This window comes from Colletotrichum costaricense (assembly GCF_030867565.1).
Source record: "Colletotrichum costaricense strain IMI 309622 chromosome Unknown Scaffold_32.1, whole genome shotgun sequence".
Classification (NCBI taxonomy): Eukaryota; Fungi; Ascomycota; class Sordariomycetes; order Glomerellales; family Glomerellaceae; genus Colletotrichum; species Colletotrichum costaricense.
The window spans coordinates 207,926-224,167 of record NW_026848261.1 but is presented as its reverse complement, the minus strand read 5'-3'; the positions used below and the strand labels follow the sequence as shown (position 1 = coordinate 224,167).

General features: G+C 51.3%; 7 protein-coding genes across 7 annotated transcripts; 4 read left to right on the top strand and 3 right to left on the bottom strand.

Annotated features, from left to right (window-relative positions):
• Positions 1-123: 123 nt before the first annotated feature.
• On the bottom strand, positions 124-327 carry CCOS01_16656 (uncharacterized protein; the record flags this gene model as incomplete). Its single annotated transcript, XM_060464792.1, has 1 exon — positions 124-327. One exon carries the CDS (start codon positions 325-327, stop codon positions 124-126), a length of 204 nt encoding a protein of 67 aa, XP_060304680.1.
• A 2,209-nt stretch (positions 328-2,536) lies between these two features.
• CCOS01_16655 (uncharacterized protein) lies at positions 2,537-4,049 on the bottom strand (the record flags this gene model as incomplete). The annotated part of the gene is made up of 4 exons (XM_060464791.1): positions 2,537-2,992; positions 3,079-3,436; positions 3,518-3,731; positions 3,929-4,049. The coding sequence occupies 4 exons, from the start codon at positions 4,047-4,049 to the stop codon at positions 2,537-2,539; spliced, it is 1,149 nt and encodes a 382-aa protein (XP_060304679.1).
• A 1,185-nt stretch (positions 4,050-5,234) lies between these two features.
• Positions 5,235-6,201, top strand: CCOS01_16654 (uncharacterized protein; the record flags this gene model as incomplete). Its single annotated transcript, XM_060464790.1, has 4 exons — positions 5,235-5,448; positions 5,545-5,711; positions 5,802-5,959; positions 6,042-6,201. 4 exons carry the CDS (start codon positions 5,235-5,237, stop codon positions 6,199-6,201), a joined length of 699 nt encoding a protein of 232 aa, XP_060304678.1.
• Positions 6,202-6,865: 664 nt separating this feature from the next.
• CCOS01_16653 (zinc finger protein ADR1) lies at positions 6,866-9,195 on the top strand (the record flags this gene model as incomplete). The annotated part of the gene is made up of 6 exons (XM_060464789.1): positions 6,866-6,922; positions 6,974-7,001; positions 7,051-7,372; positions 7,423-7,660; positions 7,726-7,860; positions 7,918-9,195. 6 exons carry the CDS (start codon positions 6,866-6,868, stop codon positions 9,193-9,195), a joined length of 2,058 nt encoding a protein of 685 aa, XP_060304677.1.
• Positions 9,196-9,449: 254 nt separating this feature from the next.
• Positions 9,450-10,615, top strand: CCOS01_16652 (uncharacterized protein; the record flags this gene model as incomplete). Its single annotated transcript, XM_060464788.1, has 4 exons — positions 9,450-9,476; positions 9,533-9,721; positions 9,784-10,121; positions 10,216-10,615. The coding sequence occupies 4 exons, from the start codon at positions 9,450-9,452 to the stop codon at positions 10,613-10,615; spliced, it is 954 nt and encodes a 317-aa protein (XP_060304676.1).
• A 1,002-nt stretch (positions 10,616-11,617) lies between these two features.
• Positions 11,618-13,215, top strand: CCOS01_16651 (uncharacterized protein; the record flags this gene model as incomplete). The annotated part of the gene is made up of 2 exons (XM_060464787.1): positions 11,618-11,979; positions 12,033-13,215. The coding sequence occupies 2 exons, from the start codon at positions 11,618-11,620 to the stop codon at positions 13,213-13,215; spliced, it is 1,545 nt and encodes a 514-aa protein (XP_060304675.1).
• A 794-nt stretch (positions 13,216-14,009) lies between these two features.
• On the bottom strand, positions 14,010-16,195 carry CCOS01_16650 (steroid monooxygenase; the record flags this gene model as incomplete). The annotated part of the gene is made up of 7 exons (XM_060464786.1): positions 14,010-14,482; positions 14,545-14,911; positions 14,965-15,101; positions 15,161-15,256; positions 15,319-15,476; positions 15,533-15,739; positions 15,807-16,195. Coding segments are annotated over 7 exons (1,827 nt in total), but the record flags the coding sequence as incomplete, so codon positions are not given.
• Positions 16,196-16,242: the final 47 nt, after the last annotated feature.

The window sequence follows — 16,242 nt, the reverse complement described above, 5'->3', positions numbered from 1 at the left end:
CACACCCAGCACCTTGCGAAGCCTTCTGGAGGAAACCCGTCCTCACAAGCCTATTGTTTTTCTCCCCTTCTGCACAGATCCGCCGTTCCAGTCGAGAGACTACTCATTGCGAATCGCACCGTTTCATTTGAACGGGCACCGCGTGTCGAGGCAGACGCCGATGCTGGGCGTGTAGCCCGCGCAGTTGAGGTCCGCGGCGCAGCCGACGGAAGGGCCGCCGTAGCAGCAGCAGCACTCTGCCTTTGTGGGGGCGCGCTTGTCGAGGGTGGCGGCTGCTACTGTGACGGCGGCGGCGAGGGCGAGGGCGAAGAGAGATTTGAGCTGCATTTTGATTTTTGGGGGGAAAAGTGTTTGGAGAAGTGGGATTTAGGCTTCTGTGTGGATGGAGTATGGTGCCTTTGTCTTTGAGATTGACGTGCTTCACTGAAAGAATTGGTGATGCTTTATGTAGGTTTGGCATTCAAAGGTATGTGGCATTTTTGCTGGGAGATTCGAGGTGATGAAGAGAGAGGATGTTATCTACATTCCTATTATGGAGTCATCCACCGATAGGATTCGTTAAATCTCGAGTGATCACTGTCTTAATTGACAGTATCGGGGGGCACCAGGAGCTGACAAGAAGCGGGGGAGGGGGTTGAGTAAGGCAACGAGTGAAATCATCGGTTCTCAGAAACCCCTCTGTCTTATACGAAAGACTTACAGCGTTTTCAAGCTCTCGTATCTTGAGTAAGCGAGCTGAAGGAGTCTTCGGGCGTAGAAGGATTTGCGGCACAGCAATCTGGTGATCGCGGGGCTTTATAGATACCTTGAAAAGGCCTTATCTGAGCTGACAATCTGGAAGGTGCCAAGAAGGAAGGAATTGAGTCTAATGCGGGTTGAGTTCAGGGTTGAATACTCGATGCAGAAGGTGATTGTATTGAATTCTTGTCTCTTGATTCTTTGTGGCGATTTTGTTTACGTGAAGGATGTGCTTGGTTTGAGTGGATCTGCATCCTCTTGTCGTTCAGGTCAATCGAATGCAACATACGATGGAAAAGACCGTGAATCGCAAGAATACGTGGTATGGCGGGAGCACAGTGACTAGGCATTCGGTTTGGGGACTTTTCTTGACACTTGCTTTATCAAAAGCTACAGAAGGACGAACCGCTGCTACTGCTGCTACTTTGAAGATATTCCTCTAAAATCCGCAAGGTAGGAGTCAGCTGGGCTCGAATGGCCCGCTGAGTTGGAAATTAGCATCGCGATGTAGACGTGAAGTTGAGAAAACTCGCGTCATGTGACCCGAGTATACAAATTGGAGGATTCAGAGTGGGTTTTTAGTCCCGATTGAGCAGCGAAACTTATAGGCCTGAAGTCTGAGATTTGGGACGGCCGCGACGGAGGAAATGCCCGCCTCCGCGGACCGCGGGAGTGGCACCTCTCTCTCTAGTGTCTCGGTTTGGGATTGAAGACGGGGCCTCGTCCGCCTCCGCGGCTCAGCAAACTGATTGGCTCAAATCAACACGGAGCCCGCTCCGAACCTTTCTGGAGTCTGGGAGAGGGGATGTTGATCCCAAGGAAGAAGCCGAGTTGACTCAGTTGACTCAGTTGAGAGCCGAGGCGGCGGCAGGCAGCGGAGGGGCAGCCCGCCTCCGCGGGATAGAGAAAGCCAAGGGTCTTGGACTAACTCGAATCTTGGATACGGGAATAGTGAGAAACAGTGGTCTTTGGGTCACTGTACGAGGTCCTGGAGTTGCTGATTGGAACAAGAACGAACAACGTGCTAAGAACGTTTGGTTCAACGTAGACAAACCCCTAACGGAGCTTCATCCGGCTCCGAAATGGTGGCGATTTTGTTGACTTTTTTTTTTTGGCGGCCTGTGTAACGTATTACGCTGGCAGGCAACGGAGGTCCGTCCCACCCTCATTCCGGTTCTTTTCCTCCGCGGTGCGCGCGATGCGTGTTCGGGGTTACTTACCACGAAGGCTGGCTGGCGGGGCATAGTCCGTCGCCGCCGAAGCAGCTTTCACGTACAACCTGATCATTGTTCGGTGGCTTGAGAACAGAAATGGTAACGACGGAGCGGTGCCCGGCTCCGCGAAGCAATCATATCGACGTTGATGTCTGTTTCTATATAAGGGCGTCTATTGCGCTCAAGATGGTGTAAAATTCGCCTAGCCCAGAGGGCTTGGGTAAGCAGAAGACGGACGGGCTCTGCTGCCACCCACTCCCTTCACTGCCAGCTGATCCTCTTGTCTGGCTTCCTTCTTTCCTTTGCCATACGCAGCCAAGTTTGCTGCTGTGACTTTGAGGCAACTGGTTTTCTGCCAAAGTCGAGAATGCCAATCCTTAGATTTTGGATGCAGATATCAGTTCCATTAAGACTACAAGCCGGCTTGCTTTGGTATCTTTGATTTCTCTTCGGATCAGCAATAGTGGGCAGCGACTCTGTTTCGAGCGATGTCTTGGATGTTGTCCTACTATCGGACCAGTGATCGGGACCCCGGAAACAGCCGTTGAGTGTAATCAGCGCACACCCATGATAAGATCCCTTGCCTAGAGCTCGTCGTGGATCTCAGGCTTCTCTTCTCCAGTCTCCTTGGTTGCCTCCTTGGTCTCCTCAGTCTCTACCTCGGAACCGTCTCGCCCCTTCACTGGGACCTCCTCCATGACCTGCTCCACAATCTCCTCATCCGCAGTCGGCTCACCCACCTGCCAGGCATCCGCGTTACCTTCAGAGATATCGGCGATGTGCTGCGCGACCGCGTCTACCGTGATCTTGTCCCCTTTGAACGGGAACGCCAAGCCCACAGCCGGGTTATAGACCGCCACACCCTCGGTGGCATCCGGCGGCAGGCCAAAGAGCGACGGCATATCGGGGTACTCGCCGAGGTCGACCGTCACGAAGGTGATGTACTCGTGGTACTGCTTCGCCATGGGTTTCACAGCCGATGTCCAAGAGTCTAGGTTCTCTTCGACCGTCGAGAAGAAGTAGGTCAACGACTTGCCGGACTGTGAACATCTCATACGTTAGTAGTTTGCCTCTTGGACGTTACATGAAAAACATCTGTAAGACTGCAAAAGGGTTGCCAACTGACGCTTAAATACTCGGCCTCATTTCTCCTCGTCAACCGCGGCACGAGCTGCGACGCGCACTTTTTCAGCATCTTCTCCATCGAGTCGACCTCGTCCAGCTCGGACGTCATGTGGAATGCGCCGTCGGCGTTGTTATAGCACGCGATCCGCCCGGGCGCCTCGTCAATCGTCGTCAGCCCAAAGACGTAGCGATCGCGGTAGCGCCCGGCCATCTCGGTGAAGCGCTCGCGCAGGCTGGTCTCGGACTCGGCCATGTGCGCGATCAACACCACGTCGTCGTCCTTGTTGAAGGATTTCGCGGCCTTGCTGTCGAGAGGGACCACGGCGGGGCGGAGCATGCGGCGGACGAAGGCGGTGATTCTGCAAAAAGAGAGACGCGGGCGGCTTAGCTGAAGCTCCTTTGTGAGGTGATCAAGGGGGGGCCGATGATGATGAACATACTCAGAGGCCTTTCTGGGGCCGCGGTAGTGGTGCTTCATGCCGCCTTGGCGGTAGAGGCGGATGGCGGGGTAGGAAGCGACGTCGTGTTCGGAGCAGAGCGAGGCTGAAGTCGAGCAGTCTACTGAAAGAGCGGCCGGGACGGCATCTTCGACGGCGGACCAGTGCTTTTCGAGGGCTGTGCTGGCGTCGCTGTTGTCCGTGTTAACGAATGTTGCTGTAGAGGTGCAGAATGTCGTACGTTGAGGGCTTTGTTAAGGTCAGCGCGTTGCTAATATGTGGCGGCGGCATCGAACTCGTGAGAGTATTCGCAAGGGCATGAGCTCAAGGACCAGAGGCTCGGCTTACCTCAATAACTGTACATGGCGTCAGCATGCTGTCGGAGAGAGGTCTCGTGAGACTGGTACAACTTACACGCTACTAGGCTGTGCTCGTTCGCCTTGAGGGCATCACGGACTTCGGTTTCGGTCTTGTGCTGCCAACCCAGGCCCGCGCCGGTAAGTGCGAGCAACGGCAAGAGAGTCTTTAGAGACATGGTGAGGAGCTTTCGTGAGAACAAAATGTGCCCTACGCTACCTATGCGATCGGCACCTGTCAAGTGAGTGGTGGTCGGGGTGGAAAAGAAGCTTAAAAGGAGGCAAGATCCGAAGAGAAGGATGAAAGATTGGCGCGAAAAAGAGGACGGCAAGCTCCGGATCAGGGGAGGTAGCTACCCCATGTAAGGTGTTGAATTGGGTTTGACTCGCCGTGGCTCTCGTGGCGGGGTGCCTCCTGACGGGGGATGGGTGGCCGTCTGATTGGTGCAAGATCGGAGGGTGCGGCCGAGACTCCTGAAACGGCGGGCGGGCAGGGATATTGATGAGGGGCCGTTTGATCGCCGGAGCCAGTGGGGTCGGTGGGGCCGTGACAGCGGTGACATTCGAGACAAATATTCGCGAGGATCGCAAGATCACACTCTGAAGAAGGAGACATTGATATTGAGCGAATGAGGGCTTACTCGATCTATGAGTTAAGTTCTTAAGTCAAAGGAAACAAGTTAAGTCGCATGGATTACACATGAGTATCCATGCTATCAGCGCCATGTATTTACCAGTGGTACGAGCGTTTCCCTGACTGATTGAAGTGCGCCGAGCTGGAGGATCTCAGCTCTTCGAGATATCAAAGGCACCACAGCGTCAGATCTTCATTTTGAAACGAATCTGTTCTCTTCTCGTAGGTACGACAAAGCTATCTAAAGTGCTCTGAAAGATCAGGTGTTGCTTGACGGTATCGATGACCTGAGGCGAGGGTGATTTCAATTTCACGCAGCTTACGTAGTGGCCCAAGGCCTGTACGCCATTTGGCGCCATCAAGGGGTAAGACTTCCAGCATTCTCTTTGATTAAATCGAAAGGAGACTTTGTGTCAAATCCTTTTTAGAAAACATGCTTTGGCTCGCAGGGCAGAAGAGAATAAAGAGCCAAGGGAGCAAGGGAGTGGGCATCTTGGTACCGTAGTACCACGACGAACACTGCGGTCCCAATGCGGTCAATCAACAGTCAAAGCAAAACGACATCCAGAATTTGACTCATGTTGTCCAGTCGGTCCACCATCTCTATATAACAGGCTTCTACCCTTTCTACATATGGACAGATCTCGGCAGTCGATTGGAATTCCAGCACTACAGCTTCCGTTTCCGTATCGACAGGCCATGATCATCTCGTCATCCAGAATTATCCAAGATGGTTCTTCTACTCAGAATTGCAATCTTTGCCCTGGCAACTGCTCCTTTGATAGCTGCGGCTCCGACTGATGTTCGATCACCTAGTCCGCCACGCTCGTCCCTACCTTTCACCTTCGAGCAATGGGCTGATGATATTATCAACAACCCCACGGCTCAGCACATATCTGCTCAAGAGGCAGCAGAAGCTTCAATTAGATCTCGGAACATCATCGGTGTGTTCTTCAACTACCCATGACTTCGTGTAAATTTGTGGTATGGGACCAAGAAAGGTGCTGAATTATCTGCTAACATCCGACTCTCCGCAACAGGCTGGCAATCTACAACCCCTCACAACAATTCTTGGTCTGAAGAATCCAATGGAAGTCAATCAAATAAGCGCGATAAAGTCTTCCTCAAATCCAAGACTTCTGAAAGTGGCAAGATCGTTGATATCAACACCGTTCGATGCAACGGCTTCCCCACAAATATGGCACCGGTATGTCTTGATGTCTATCCACTCTATCTCAGTGGGTCACAAAACAGTTCATCTGGCTGACAGTCTGCATTCTATTTTACTGTACTGCAGATTGAGAACGCCGCCTGGTGCATTCAGTGGCTTGCAAACCAAGATGACAACAAGTGCATTGTTATGGAAAAGGAGGTGACAGGGTTCTGCCGCTCAAATGGTGAAACTTTCATTCTCGGATGGAGGAAGAACAAGAAATCTCTGCACCAGTCAACTTGGTAAGCGCTCGCTCTCGTCCTCAACTTAGGCCTCCTCGCTCCTCCAAGCTACTTTGACTGACAAGATACTCCCGAACCATAGCCAGGAAATCGCAAGAACTGCGGGAAGGATCATGGATTACTGCACAAGTAGCGGATTCGTACAAGGAGAAACAACTGCGTGGAATGATACGGCTACTGGAGTTATGATTCGGACGTTTGAGTCGGGTGCTATTGACAAAAACATCAAGCTTGAGATGTGATTGGATTTTCGAAACAGCTCTCGACGAGCCTAAAGCGTTTCTTTGTTATTTTTTCTTCTTTCTAGAGACGAAAATTGACCTCCTTTTGCTACCTACCTTTGTAGTTTCGTTCGAGTGAAACCTAAATAAACTGCGAAGACTTAGTAGTAACTGTAGGTACTCAACCCAACAATTTACAAAGGACATCGTGACGGATCTTTACACCTTAATCGCTGAGTCGCTCCTTGAAACACAGTTTATAGGATGTATTTCTCAATACTTCATGCATTCATGACTGAAAACTTCTACCTATGGGGAACTGAGAATTTGCCCGCCTCATTCGCAAATCGCTAAGAATCTAGACTCAAGACTGACAACTCTCTGGCTGTAGAGTCTGTGAGATTGATAACGACTCATAAAGTGTTTCATCACAAGAAATAAAGTATTTATTCATTGGAAAAGTTATGAAATAAAGTTTCGGCTTCATTTTTAATTGTATCCGCCCTCGCCTGTGTGGCGTAGGAGTCTCGTGTAGAGGAGTATGCCAATAGGCAGACCCTCAGTTATAGTATGCAACAAGACGAATCGATAAGCATAGACGCACGGGCCCATCACCCCTTTAGCTACTTCTCCGTTTGCCGGGGTCCTCAACGTCCACCCGAACATCAAAAGCAGCATTGCGCCCATGATGAGTTCGCGGCCCTTCACCTGCACAGAGTGCACGCAGACATTTACGAGAAATGTAGGTATCCTTAAACCTCCACTCAATCACGGTGACTAAGACACGTCAAAGGAAAACTTGGAACGACATAAACGCTCAAGTATGTGTCCGCCCCAAAATTTCAAAGTTGCGAAGCTCACACTTGCCAGGACATGGTAGCGATAGCCGCAGGCCGTTCAAATGCGAAAATTGTAAAGCCAGGTTCACCAGAAAGGATGTGTGCAAGAGACACGCCGAAAGATGTAGAGGCACGTTCAGCCGTGTGTTGATGGTCGCCGGTATTCAGAACGGAGCGGAGCAACCGGCACCGGCCTTTGAAGACACTGCTCTTTCACCAGACGACCAGGATGATTCGCCCTTTTCAACTTCTCAGGAAGGCGTTATCGCTGGAGTTGGAGATGACACCATCTACCCAAACAGCCCACCAGAAGCTGCAGAAGCGCCTGACGCGGATGAGCTTCTAGTGACGGAGTAGGTTATCCAAAGATACGGTCTCATTTCACAACTAACTGATTCCTCAGGATTATGACGAGCGGAACAGAAACTTACGTATCAACGTATTTCGAGAATTTCCATCCATCATTCCCACTTGTGCATCGACAAAGCCTAGGGAATGAGTTACCCAAGTTATCGAAGCAGATCATCGTTTCAATTGGCATGCTATATGCTTCTAGGAATGTGTCTGAGGAGGAAACGGCATCTTTGACGCGGAAGAGCCAAACCCTATGGAATCATGGCCATGATGAACTTTGGCGAGTTGTAAGTCTGAACTGCGATATCAAGTCAAGCATTGACTGTTTTAGTACTATGCTCACCTATGCTAGGTTGAGGCGGACTGGAGAGAAATCCGCAGGACATGGGTTATGCAAGCATGGCTCCTGCATATAATCTATGGGGCCTTCACTGGCAATGCATCTGACTTCGACAAATCAAAGAAGATGTTGCGATGGATTGTAGACGTAAGATGTTCATACTGATAGGTGCTGGCTGATTTCTCATTAACCTGACCTGAATAGGCCGCCCGAGACCTCGGTCTCCTCCGTCAAAACGTTTTCCAGTCAACATCCAGGTTCAGAGACTCGGAAGAACAGACATTACACGATCACTGGATTTCATACGTTGAGTCGGAGTCCATGAAGCTATCCATGTACACTCTGCTGTTTCTCGACTTTCATATTTTCTCCCCTTGCAACATTCGCCCGCTTACCACTCCCACCGAGCTCGATTGGGAGCTGCCCCTTGCTTCATCATTATGGGAAGCGGACACATCGTTAGCATGGGCTCAACGGCTCGGAGACGAACCCCGAACCGTCGGACTGACCCGGTCTCACGACACGCCTGGCATGACTTGCCCAACAACAAAATCACTAAACCTTGCCATGCAATCATTGATGACGGACACACCGAGTCCGCAACTTTTAGCGGCGCTACGTGCTTCGCCGATGGCAACACTCTTCGTTCTCACCAGTCTCGATTCACTCGTCAGGGATTTTACCCGGTGCTACTATCAACTCCCACCGGCTTTGGCCGACCCAAACGCGTACCACATTCTCACTCAATCTCAAAACCGACAGGTCAGTGCAGCTTTACGATACGTCTCTGAGATCATCACAACGCAAACCGCAGCGGCAGATAGCTCGAACTGGCACATCTTGAACTTTGCTGAGCGTATCGCGCTATCTGTTAAGCTTGCGCTCTGCAAACCCGATGATCTTCTGATTGGTGGTATCGTGGAGAATAGCGTCGTTGCTGGCCTCACCACCGCGACACATCTCACCATGGGACTTCAAGTTGGAGCTCGCAGATCGTTGCAAAACCTCCTCAGATACAACTCCGGCGATGACGGGATGTTGATCTTCCTTGATGACCTGATGGACGTCCTGTCAAGTGTGACAAGCATCGAGAGGCAAGATCCGTTGCGAGAAGCGCCGTGGGCGACGGTGGCTACATACAAGATCCTCCTGGCAATATGGAGATTACTGCGATGGGCAACAGGAGAGATGCGACGGAAGTCAGGGACCCAGCCGACCGTCCGCACTCGGTTTGAGGCCTCTACCATTGTCTTCAATTCCATCCTTGAAGTCTTGCAGCGACAAGAGGACATTGATGGCCAAACTCGGCGCCTCTCGGTTCGGGAGTCTACCGCATTAGGCATGGCGTCGGAGGCGAGCGAGGTACGCTTCATGGAAACTGTATTGCAGTTCTGGAAGGGGAGACCTGTTTGGGCAATGGGGTCCTTCATGACAACGGTGCTCGAGGAGGTCATCTCGGCAGGTGGTATGGCTTATGAGTAAGGGTGTGCGGACTAGCGCGCGGCGAGTAGGCCGCTGCCCCGGACTAGGGTTGCTGCGGAGCTCCGCCGCAGCCACCACTTATCTCGAACTGTATATCTACACTTTCAAGAGGCACTTGAATTGTCACCTGGAGTAGTCTGTGAAATCCCGAATTTTCCGAGTCGTTTCAATCTTCTAAAGGGGCTTACCACCGGCTATATCCTACACAAAGTCAACGTTGATTGTGTCCCCGTCAAACAGACGCCAAGAAAATCATGGCTGCACAGGATAATTTTGGATGGGTATTACTTCCCCTACTATAGTTATTATTCCCTTGTTCACTCACACGTGACTCTAGTTTGGTCTGGGGTCCATGGGAATTGGCATGGCACTGAATCTGCAGAAACACCTCGCATCGAAGGGTCTACCGCCTCTTCGGTACAGCAACCGAACGCTTTCGCGAGGTGAATCTCTGCGGGAAGCCGGGGGACTTCCTGAACGAGACTTCGAGACTTTGGTCCTCAAGTCATCCGTCATATTCACAATGGTAGTTTCTAATCGTGCTTGTAATTTCGTGGCATTTCCGCAATTGCTTATTGACCATCACAGATCTCAAACGATGAGGTCCTGGACAGTCTTGTATCGAAGGCTCTCGACACTTGGAGCAGCGCCATACTCGAAGGCAAGATATGGGTTGATACATCAACAGTCCATCCAGATACTGCAGCGAGGTGCTCCGAACGTCTTGCTAAAGTGGGCGCTACATTCGTTGCGTCCCCTGTCTTTGGAGCTAGCCCTATGGCGGCGGCTGGTCAGCTCATCTTTGCCATGGCCGGCCCCCCCACTGCTATCGAAAAGCTGAGGCCGTTTGTGGTTGGTGTCATGGGAAAAAGCATAATAGATATGGGCGAAGATGTCCGTAAATCAAGCTTGCTCAAGATATCAGGGTGAGCATTTGCGTCTTATTATTGGCCATTGTTGGACCAAATCGGTCCGAGATTGTAATTTGCCCACAATACTAATCACATCTTTCTGGAACAGAAACATCTTTGTCATTGGCTTCCAGGAGTTGACCGCCGAAGCGCAAGTCTTTGCCGAGAAAACCGGGCTCGGTACCCGCCAGATGGAACAGTTCATCAGGGACATGTACGGCCCTGTTATCGAGAGCTACTCGAAGCGCATGACAACGGGCGCATACGCGCCACCCTTGGGGACACCCCCTGGCTTCGCAGTGTCCCTGGCGGCCAAGGATGCCGGACACGCGGTGAGGATCGCCGAGGAGCATGGTACAAGAATACCGACTATCGAAACAGCGTTGTCCCGTATGGAGGCCGCTAGGAAGTATGCAGGAGAATCATTGGATAGCTCGTCAATCTATGGTGCAGCTCGGCTCGAAGCCTCATTGCCTTTTTGGAACGAGAATAGCAGGCAGTCTAATTAGATGAATTTGTCTTTGAAGTCAGTCACTTGGACCGTTCTTCAGACGGAAAATTTGTCAAAATAGTGCACGAAGGCAAGAAATCATTCCTGCTGTCATGATTGACGATTCACTGCCCCTTATACCTCTACAAAGTTCAATATTGAACAACCAGATATCACGGATAGCCCAAACCTTTCCCAGTAACACCAGACAGCTTACTGGTATAGGGATTTGCGTCACTCCAAATTACATGACTAGGTGTACATATCCCACAAAGCCAGCTAACCATGACCTACTGACCCGGATCCGGGGAGAGGGAAAGGGGCTCCGCTGATCCATCCAGCTGGATACTAGCTCCATAGACAACTGTCATGTTATCTAGCGCCATGTGTTAGAGTGTGTGTCAAGGAGCGAGGAAAGACTCGGAGATAACGGCAACGGCACTCAGCCGGGATATGGATGTCTCATCCCGTCGTACCCCAAGATTGCGGAGCTCGCTGCGTCGACCGGGCCAACCTCAAAATGCGGGGGCGGAGCTCCGTTGGCATGCATGAGACGACGGTGGATCCAAGATAGCAGCATGACCGACCTTGATGTGAAAATCCCCTATCTCAGCGATAACCAGCCCAAGCCACGCTCAAGTCGAGCGTAGCTGGGGTTGCTACTACCACAAAGGCCACCCCATGCCAATCGCTCCAAGATCAGCCTCAATGAAGATGAGAAAGAGAGGACTTACTGCTGCTATTGCTCAGCACAGGACACCTATAAACCCCGAGCTTTCCCAACCAGCCCCTTGAGACCTCCTGGCATCTGCTTTTAGCTACTTCCAACCTGATCAGGCCAACCTCGACAAAACTTTTGGCTCTTCGACTTTGTGGTAGACCTCTACTTGGACCTTCCCTCTCTTTCACTCTCACATATCAAGAGGAAGTCCTGTGTCGTGAGGGTCTTCGACCAGCGCATCTCCAGACACCCACTACAGAGACCGTTCATCAGTACCTCACTCGGTCAAAATTCCCAATAATGTCTTCTGAAATCAACAAGAAGACAGCACAGCCAGACGGTGGCGATGTCATCCGAACCCATACCGACTTCGAGGACGGCAGCATGGAGAAGCTCAAGCATGGCGAAGTTGATCCGGCCCTGGCATTTGCCAATGGAGAGGAAGTCACCTTCACCCCTGAAGAGGAACGAAAAGTCCTATGGAAGATTGACAGAGCCATCTTGCCCCTTCTGATGTGGATTTATGCTCTTCAATTCGCTGACAAGACGTCCCTAAACTATGCCTCGTTGATGGGCATTCGTGAGGATACGGGCCTCAACCCCAAAAGTCAGGAGTACAGCTGGGCTTCTTCCATCTTCTACGCTGGCTACCTCCTCTGGGAGTGAGTTTCATTACCATCTCAGAACTAAAGACTATGTTGCTGATTACTTCAAGGTTCCCTACGACATATCTCCTTCGACGCCTGCCTCTCGGCAAGTACACATCGGCCAACATCATCCTTTGGGGTGTTGTCCTAGTCTGCCACGTCTTCGCTTTCAACTACGCCGGCCTCCTCTCGGTCCGCTTCTTCCTCGGCGCCCTCGAAGCCACCGTGACACCAGCTTTCGTCATCTTGACCTCGGCGTGGTATAAGCAGAACGAGCAGGCAAAGCGCATGGGTTACTGGCTCAGCTGCAATGGTGTTGCCCTGTTGACCCTTGGTCCCATCGCCTACGGCCTTTCTGGTGCCCATAACACAGTCCTGGCAACTTGGAAGGTTCTGTACCTGGTCCTTGGCTTGCCTACCGTCATCACTGGCGTCTATTGTTGGTGGTTCATGCCCGACAACCAAACCAATGCCAAGTTCCTCAACCACCGAGAGAAGACAATTGCCATCGAGCGCATCCGTGGCAATTTCCAGGGTATCGGAAGTCGCAAGTGGAAGTGGGATCAGTTTTACGAGGCTTTCAAGGACCCCCGAACGTACCTCTACGTTCTCTTCTCGCTGCTCATGAACATCCCCAACGGAGGTATCACTGCCTTTGGATCCATCATTATCAACTCTTTTGGCTTCAACTCCCGCCTGTCCCTCCTTCTCAACATGCCCACAGGCGTTGTTGATATTACCTGCAAGCTCCTCTTCACGTACCTCTCGGACAAATTCATGGATCGATCCCTCTTCGCCTTCATCGCCATCCTCATCCCGATGATTGGCGGCATCATGATGATCGTCATCCCCCTCTCAGCTCAAGGTGCCTTGCTCGTCGGCTACTACCTCATCGGAGCCGCGGGCTCATCATGGTGCCTCGTCATGGTCATGATCTCAAACAACACTCTCGGCTACACGAAGAAGGCCACTGTCAACGGACTCCAGATCCTCGCTTACGGAGCTGGTAACTGGATCGGCCCGCAGACTTTCCGTTCCAACGAAGCGCCCAACTATCACAACGGCAAGCTCATGGTCGCCATCATGTATGGCCTTGCCGCCTGCACCATCGTTGCTATTCGGCTTGTCAACATCTGGGAAAACCAGCGGCGGGATAAGAAGGCGGCGGAGGAGCCGGAGGTCATCGAATCAGGAACTGAGTTTTTGGATTTGACGGATTTTGAGCAGCCTGCCTTCCGATATGTTCTTTAGGAGTGTCAAGTACTCTTGTCTGAGAGCGCCATAGAGGGATGCACTGGCTCACTTTTATCATTGAGATACTTGCCGGCTTGAGTTTGTAATGTTCTAGAATATTGAGATTGAAAAGGTAAATGCAGACATGTCTTTTCCATCTCCAGGAATTATTACAGAATGGACATGCATCACCAGCCGGCCACCCCGTATCCTTATGACACCATACATTACATCTCTCGTGTATGATTGAGCCAAATAACTGCGTGATACCAACTCAATCCTGTCAGCTTTGACTCCGCAAGCTGCCAGTCAGTCTTGATACCGCACATCGTAGGGAAGCATGTGATATAGTTCATTATTAGACTGAGCCTGGAATAATTGCATTACACACTTTTTATCGACTTTTGAAAACAGCAGATAGATTCATCAAGCGCTCGATGGGATCAGAAACCACGTTCTTGGTTGTTTTCCAAACCTTTATATAGGCTCCTTATATGAAGTTTTGTTCAGGGATGTCAGAAAGAGGAGGCTTGGAAAACTTAGGCTTCATTACGACGCCTCGTAAGTCTACGCATATTTGTGTTGAAGCCATCTCGCACTCAACGGGACAAAGAGACCGCCGGTTTGCAAGCAATTGCTCTGGGTCACAATCGCAACAGGAAGAGAATTATCAGAACAATTGCTTGCAAAAGAGTCACTACGAATTAGCTGAATCACTGATCTTTGACCTGCAGGCAACATAACAAACCTGTTGGAAAGGATTGTGCGTTAAATTATTTCAATTACTCAAACACGGTATTTATATCCACATTCTATTTGTTCATGAGAAACTCCTCAAAATCCTCGTCAGGCAGCGCAGGCTGCTCATCAACGCCATCAATCAGTCCAAGGTACCAGGTCAAATCTCGGCCATCCTGCTCGCGTTGCGCAAAGCCGTTGCCCCAGTATCCGAACCGATTGCTCGTCGTATACTTGAGATCGTAGTCCTCCCAGCGCGGTGTGGCAATTGTCTCGAAGAACTGGATACGCGAGCCTGGCCACATCATGGGCTCCTTGTCCACAGTGCCGCTCTTGAACCAGGATCGGCATGGTGAGGTCCATGCCGTACGCGGCAGGAACTTGCGCCGGTGCTCGGCAAAGTCGTCGACGGCCTCCTGCTTTGGGCAGAAGGAGGATATCTCTTCCTCTGACATCTTGTGGAGCATTTGCATCACGTATTTCGCCACCGTTTCGGTGATGGGGAGGAAACTTCCGTGGCCGTAGGGACCGTAAGGACCGTTGAAGACTTTGATGCAGATGTTAGCCCCAGTTCTCGCATTAGACTCAAGAGGAGGATGGTTGACTGACTGATGTAGTTCGGCATGTTGGCAACTGTCATGGAGAGATAGGTGTTTGGTGTATCCCGCCAGTACTCGCTGAGACTAACGCCATCGCGGCCTATCGTAGGGTAGTGCGGCCTCCAGCTAACGTCGAAGCCCGTAGCGCAAACAATAATGTCGAACTCGTGTTCCACTCCATCTGCAGTCTTCATTCCGTTGGGTGTGATTTCCTGGATACTTGAAGAGACGACGTTCACGTTGTCTTCGCAGAGCGCCTCGAGGTATCCGTTTCCAGGAGTTGGCCTCCTGCAGCCGACGGCGAAGTCTTTCGGGATGATGAGGTCTTGGAGATCCGGCCTGCTGGCGAGCTTGCTGCGCATATCTTCGGCCGCGAACTTATGACTTGTCAATCAAAGATCTGGGGAGATGAAACTGGAATAGAACCTACCGCTTTGGCATCGGCCTGTTCCTTTGAACCATTGAGAATGAAGCGGAAGCGGGAGTTCAACTCGGACTCGATCTTCTTCCTGTATGCGAGGTATTTCTTGGGGTCTTTTCGAAGGATCTCGTGTTGTTCTTCGCTGTCTGAAGTTACATGCGTCAGAAGATTGTCAAGAGTTCTGGGTTGTGACCTGACGACTTACACTCGAAGTTGCTGCCCTTCTTTCCAGCAAAGCGCTGACCGAAACCGCCGACAACCCAGGAAGAACTTCTGATGAAACAACTCAGACTACCGACGACTTCAGACTTGTCAGATTGATTTCTTGTGGAAATCTTGGGTAAGGATTGTTAAAAGACATACTCGGCTGGATATTGGGAACGATTTGAACTGCAGAAGAACCAGAACCAATCACGCCAACCTTCTTGCCCGTAAGATCGATGCTATTATCCCAGTTGGCGCTGTGCATCATCTTGCCTTTGAAATTTTCTCTGCCTTTGATGGCGGGCCATTTCCACTTGCTGCAGATTTCGCGTTAGTCATAGACATACAACAATCAGGGAAGAATGCCACGTACTTGAGCACGCCGCTGGCGTTGACAAAGATATCGGCTGAGTCTTCGATTGTGGTGCCGTCTGCCTTTTGGATCTGGATGCTCCACTTCTGTTTCCCCTCGTTCCAGAACGCTCCCGTCACGGTGTGGTTGAGGCGGATGTACTTGTTGAGATCATACTTCTCCGCGATGTCCTTAAAATACTGCAGGATCTCCGGAGCACTCGAGTAGCTTTACCAAAAACAATGTCAGTATCCGCACGCGAACGCCGGAGACGTAAGAAGACCCTCAAACTCACAATTTCGTCCACTCTGGGGACGGCGCCCATGAGAACTGGTAGTTGACAGAGGGGATGTCGCATCCGCAGCCTGGATAGCGGTTCTCATACCAGGTGCCGCCGATGGAAGGGTTCTTTTCGTAGCAGACGAGGTCCAGGTCGAGGGTCTTGCAGGTATCGATTTCATGGGCTAAGTTGAGAGCGCTGGCGCCGCCGCCGAGACATACGATGCGGAGCTTTCTTCCGCTTCGGCTTGGCTTCTCCAAGATCTGGTACTCGGCTTGGGCCGGGGGTGCGGGGAGAGAACCCATGCTTGCGGTGAGTTCGGGGGGCAAAGAACGGGAGACAGGGGGTAGTAAAGTTGGGGTAATAACAAGAGATCTGTGTGCTTTACTTGTGATCAAGTCTGAGTGAGCAGAAGTCGAGTTCCAACGACGTTGGGGAGCTGTCAAGGCCG